Source organism: Micropterus salmoides, unplaced genomic scaffold (genome assembly GCF_014851395.1).
Source record: "Micropterus salmoides isolate LMB-PRFRI ecotype aquatic unplaced genomic scaffold, ASM1485139v1 Ms_hic_scaffold_2, whole genome shotgun sequence".
Taxonomy (NCBI): Eukaryota; Metazoa; Chordata; class Actinopteri; order Centrarchiformes; family Centrarchidae; genus Micropterus; species Micropterus salmoides.
Genome location: NW_024041150.1, coordinates 7,890,519 through 7,895,518, shown reverse-complemented (window position 1 = coordinate 7,895,518; position 5,000 = coordinate 7,890,519). Strand labels below are relative to the sequence as shown.

The 5,000-nt window shown below is 43.7% G+C and overlaps 1 protein-coding gene and 1 long non-coding RNA gene across 2 annotated transcripts in view; one reads left to right on the top strand and one right to left on the bottom strand.

Moving 5' to 3' along the window:
• Positions 1-3,792, bottom strand: part of LOC119911360 (ectonucleoside triphosphate diphosphohydrolase 6-like) — an 18,980-nt gene extending 15,188 nt beyond the window's left edge. Inside the window, exons 1-2 of the mRNA XM_038730227.1 lie at positions 3,653-3,792; positions 1,271-1,574 (exon numbers count right to left, since the gene is read on the bottom strand). Coding sequence (XP_038586155.1) covers positions 1,271-1,529 — 259 coding nt within the window. The 5' untranslated portion in view covers positions 1,530-1,574; positions 3,653-3,792. The remainder of the gene's footprint in view (positions 1-1,270; positions 1,575-3,652) is intronic.
• On the top strand, positions 2,927-3,646 carry LOC119911434. Its single transcript, XR_005445860.1, has 3 exons — positions 2,927-3,075; positions 3,157-3,214; positions 3,489-3,646. It is a non-coding gene; the product is annotated as an uncharacterized LOC119911434 (long non-coding RNA).
• Positions 3,793-5,000: the final 1,208 nt, after the last annotated feature.

Sequence of the window (5,000 nt, the reverse complement as noted above, 5' to 3'; positions counted from 1 at the left end):
CATTTTGCCTGATTTTTCTGGTGATTTGGTAATTAGTGCTTGATTTTTGTGCTTCTACCATGGTTAAGTAGGCTACGTAGTTAAATGTTGTTGTTTTTTTTATCCATTTTAATTGTGTTTATTGTTGATATACGATCTGGAGTTTACACAGGGTGTTTTATTTTGAAAATCGACCAGATTCTCTATGCCGTTCTGTTTTCTGACTTCGCTGTCGCCCTGTCTGGTGGACTCACAACCACTGACTAGAATGGCTGCGTTTAGCTCCGGCAGCCGTAACGCTACACAGGCAGACTCAGTGGACGCGACACAATGAAATTTGAAAATCTTGTTGAAGAAACTAAGTGTAGTAAAGATCCGCAATTTATGTTGCGTTCCACAACCTCCAACTACAAAAACTATCCTGGAACGCCACTTGAAGTCGGATTTCCTACTCCTACTAAAATGATGTACCCCGCCTTCACGAGTAGCAGCTGAATGACATACCACAACAATGGCAGCTCCCGTGGAAACACACACACAACATAAACTGAAAGGCAACATGAAGTATATTTCCATGTATTTAAATAATGCCGAGGCTTTAACTGTCAGAAACCTGCCAAAGGAACATAAGTTTGTCACGGTCAGCCATGTTTATTGTTTACATTTGGCGTCATGCACCTGAAACGCTTTGAGGTCGGAAGTCGGGCATTTCAACTTGGAAATTTCCCAGTTCCGACCGGTCTGCAACGCAGCATTATTTCTACTTTATTCACTTCCTTTCCTTTCTTTTCTCATCACTGATTGGCTCGTTAACCTTATTGAGGATTTTCCTGGCTTACTACTGTGCATTCTGGTCGATGCTCCAATGATGATCGCAAATGTACCTTTTGAACTCCTACTTTACACTAAAGACAGGATTTTATCTTAGAAGTCAGGCTTGTTCTAACATGTTGGGCATGAAATACACACGTGCAGGTCACTTTGTCAGACTTTGAATATGCTGAAAGAACTTACTACATCTTAATAATCTGGTCCCCTCAGACAAATGTGAAGCCATGTTAAAGTGCATGTAACTGAGAAACGTAAAACTAACAGGTATGCGGTCTTGGCCAGGTGTCTCTAAGCAAAGATTTAAATCACAAGGTTCCTTCCTGGTTAAATCAAGTGTTGCCCGACATGCAAATGGATATTAAAGTGTCAGATATATGAATGGAGTTTGGTGTGGAATGATATTAGCTGCTCTGTTTACTGCAGCAACACATGAACATCTCCCATCCGTCCCCTGCTGTACCTCTGTTCTCCATCTGGAACTTGAAGACGTGGACTCGGGTCCCGGTGCTTCCAGCATCGAACATGATGCCATACCGGAAGCTCGGCCCAGCCGCTGCGGGCCTATCGTCTCCGAGCTGGTCCGGGCCGGCCCGGGCGAGGGGAGGTAGTCTGTAGGCGTCGGGCTTTGTGGCGGCGTAGTGACGCTTCACGAACATGAGGTAGGCGAGCAGGCAGCCCACGAAGAGGAACACTCCGGCCAGCTTTGGTCTCTTCATCATCACGACTCATTCTGTGTCGACCTACACGAGCTGCATCCTGAGAGTCTGCGGGAGAATCAAAGATAAAACTTTATTATTCCCAACGAACAGGACACTGATCCACTCTGAAGCTTCAGAAGTTAACAATTACATTTAACTAATGGCGGATGACAAACACAAAATGTGATCTTAATACTATTTCACGTCATTTCAGGGTCTGACTTGCTGAAAATACTTCAGAGAAACAAAACGAGGTCTGTGTTTTGTGTGTAGTTTGAAGCCTCCAGTGTGTTTGTCTGTTACACTAATACACTGCTCCAAAAAATAAAGGGAGCACTTAAACAACACAATGTAACTCCAAGTCAGTCACACTCCTGTAAAATCAAACTGTCCACTTAGGAAGCAACACTGACTGACAATCAATTTCACATGCTGTTGTGCAACTGGAAAAGACAACAGGTGGCAATTAGCAAGACCCCCCAATAAAGGAGTGGTTCTGCAGGTGGAGACCACACTTCTCAGTTCCTGTGCTTCCTGGCTGAGGTTTTGGCGGTGCTTTCACTCTAGTGGTAGCATGAGACGGAGTCTACAACCCACACAAGTGGCTCAGGTAGTGCAGCTCATCCAGGATGGCACATCAACGCGAGCTGTGGCAAGAAGGTTTGCTGTGTCTGTCAGCGTAGCGTCCAGAGCACGGAGGCGCCACCAGGAGACAGGCCAGTACATCAGGAGACGTGGAGGAGGCCGTAGGAGGGCGACAATCCAGCAGCAGGACCGCTACCTCCGCCTTTGTGCAAGGAGGAGCAGGAGGAGCAGGAGGAACACTGCCAGAGCCCTGCAAAATGACCTCCAGCAGGCCACAAATGTGCATGTGTCAGAAACAGACTCCATGAGGGTGGTACGAGGGCCCGACGTCCACAGGAGGGAGGGAGGTCATACAGGCACGTGGAGGCCACACACACTACTGAGCCTCATTTTGACTTGTTTTAAGGACATTACATCAAAGTTGGATCGGCCTGTAGTGTTTCCCATTTTGATTTTGAGTGTGACTCCAAATCCAGACTTCCATGGGTTGATGGATTTGATTTCCATTGATAATTTTTGTGTGATTTTGTTGTCAGCACATTCAACCATGTAAAGAAAGGAGTATTTAATGAGATTATTTCATTCATTCAGATCTAGGAGGTGTTATTTTAGTGTTCCCTTTATTTTTATGAGCAGTGTATTAAACTGACAGATACCTGAATGGAGTTTGGTAGAAATTCATGTTGTCTCCGATTAGAGAGGAGGAGCCACTACTGAACATGCATTCACACAGCTTTGTTTTATATTTCCAGAGACAAGCCTGCATCCTGAGCTCCTCGTGGAATTAAAGAATACATCTAGTGTCAGCGGTGCAGTGAGGAATGCACAGACCTGTAGACTGGGGGAACTAAACAACACAGCGGGATGAGCTCCTCAGCAGGTTACTACATCTGAAGCACAGAAGACCAAAGAAATTATGATTTTCTGCCATAATCTAGCAGCCCTAGAAAGAAGACGTTTCTTTACAGGAAGTCCGCTACAGGTAATGGTCTCTTTTTAATTTAAATGTCTGACTCTGCTGAGAAAGTGCCTGATGTTTGTGATATAATATTTCTACTAACAGCAAACTGGCAGATCTGTGAATGGAGTTTGGTGTGGAGTCATGGCGGTGGCTCTGTCTGGTGAGTAGCAGCTACCACAGCAACAGGACATTTATCTGGTCACTTTAATTAAGTCGGACTCAACCTGCTGCATCTTATGTTGCACTTGGCTTGTTGGAAGAATCATAGAGAATTTAATTTGAATGATCCACGCTGTTCTACAAATACAGATCTTAAATTAGCAGATATTTGAATGGAGTCTGGCGTGGGATCATGTTCACTGAGTACCTCTACAGGATTAACTCAAACTGTTTGTTTACTGATCTTGTTTGTTTGTTTGTTTGTTTGTTTCCAGATGCTAACAGTTAGCTAGCTGTCGGCACGTTAGCCGGTCAGCATGAAGGTGATAAACTAGCAGCATGCTAACCGATGCTAACCGCGGCTCCTGTTGCAGGACAAACCGGAGAACGTGTGTTTACGTCCCGAGCAGCTGCTCCGGTAAACAAACGGTTTACTCACTTTTTCCTTCATTCTTCTCTCCGCCGCTGAACTACAGCCTCCAACCCGGCGCCGTCTGATGACGTCAGCGGAACGGAGCCGCTAACGTGGCCGAAAGCACGAGACAAAACAAACAAACAAACATTTTCACTAAAAATATAAATCTGGGAGCCGAATTATTATCATAGAAATGCAAACAGGAAATTAACATTTAAAATATAAATAAAATTTTATTCTTATTTTAACTTAACATTTTTTATTTATGTGACGTGTTTCAAAAAGAGAGAGAGATAAAAAGATCTTTGTGTTTGTAGAAATTGAATAAAATACCCAAAACAAGAGAAATAAATGTGAAAACTGAATCTTTTGTGTGGGTAAACGTCCTGCTCTCCTTCCTGCTCTCCGGAGGATGAACCCTCTACGTGACTGACCCTCTGACTTTTCCTCTAGCGCCACCTGCAGGACAAACTGAGCGTACACCTGTCTGTAGGGAGCACTGCAGCCTGTAGGGGGCGCTGGCAGGACAGCAGTCTGTCTCCATCAATTAAAGTACAATAATCATTTCCCTCCTCTCTCTGTGTGTCAGCAGCTGGTCGCCGCCATTCATTACCTCATTAACCAATCAGATCATATGTGATGAGGGTCAGGGGGGAATCTGGTGGGAGGAAGAGACCATATGGTTACGGGGGGGGGGGGGGGGGGGGGCGACATTGATCAACAGCAAACTGTTGCACAATCTGTTTCTGCATCAGCGGAGGGAGAAGCACTCAGAGCTTTTACTGAAGTCAGCGCAGGAAGTCACGACGATGGACTACTGAGCTGTTTACACGTTTATATAGACGCCATTAACACAGAACAGCTCGCAGCAGGAGGGGCAGAAATAAATCTAATTACACAGGACAGCAGTGCAGTTTAGAGGGAATTTAAAACAGGGCTGTGGATACACAGTACAGGTAACGACACAGTGTGTATAAGATATATATATACAGTACAGGTAACAACACAGTGTGTATAAGATATATATATATACAGTACAGGTAACGACACAGTGTGTATAATATATATATACACAGTACAGGTAACGACACAGTGTGTATAAGATATATATATACACAGTACAGGTAACAACACAGTGTGTATAAGATATATATATATACAGTACAGGTAACGACACAGTGTGTATAAGATATATATACACAGTACAGGTAACAACACAGTGTGTATAAGATATATATATACAGTACAGGTAACAACACAGTGTGTATAAGATATATATATACAGTACAGGTAACACAGTGTGTATAAGATATATATATATATACAGTACAGGTAACGACACAGTGTGTATAAGATATATATACACAGTACA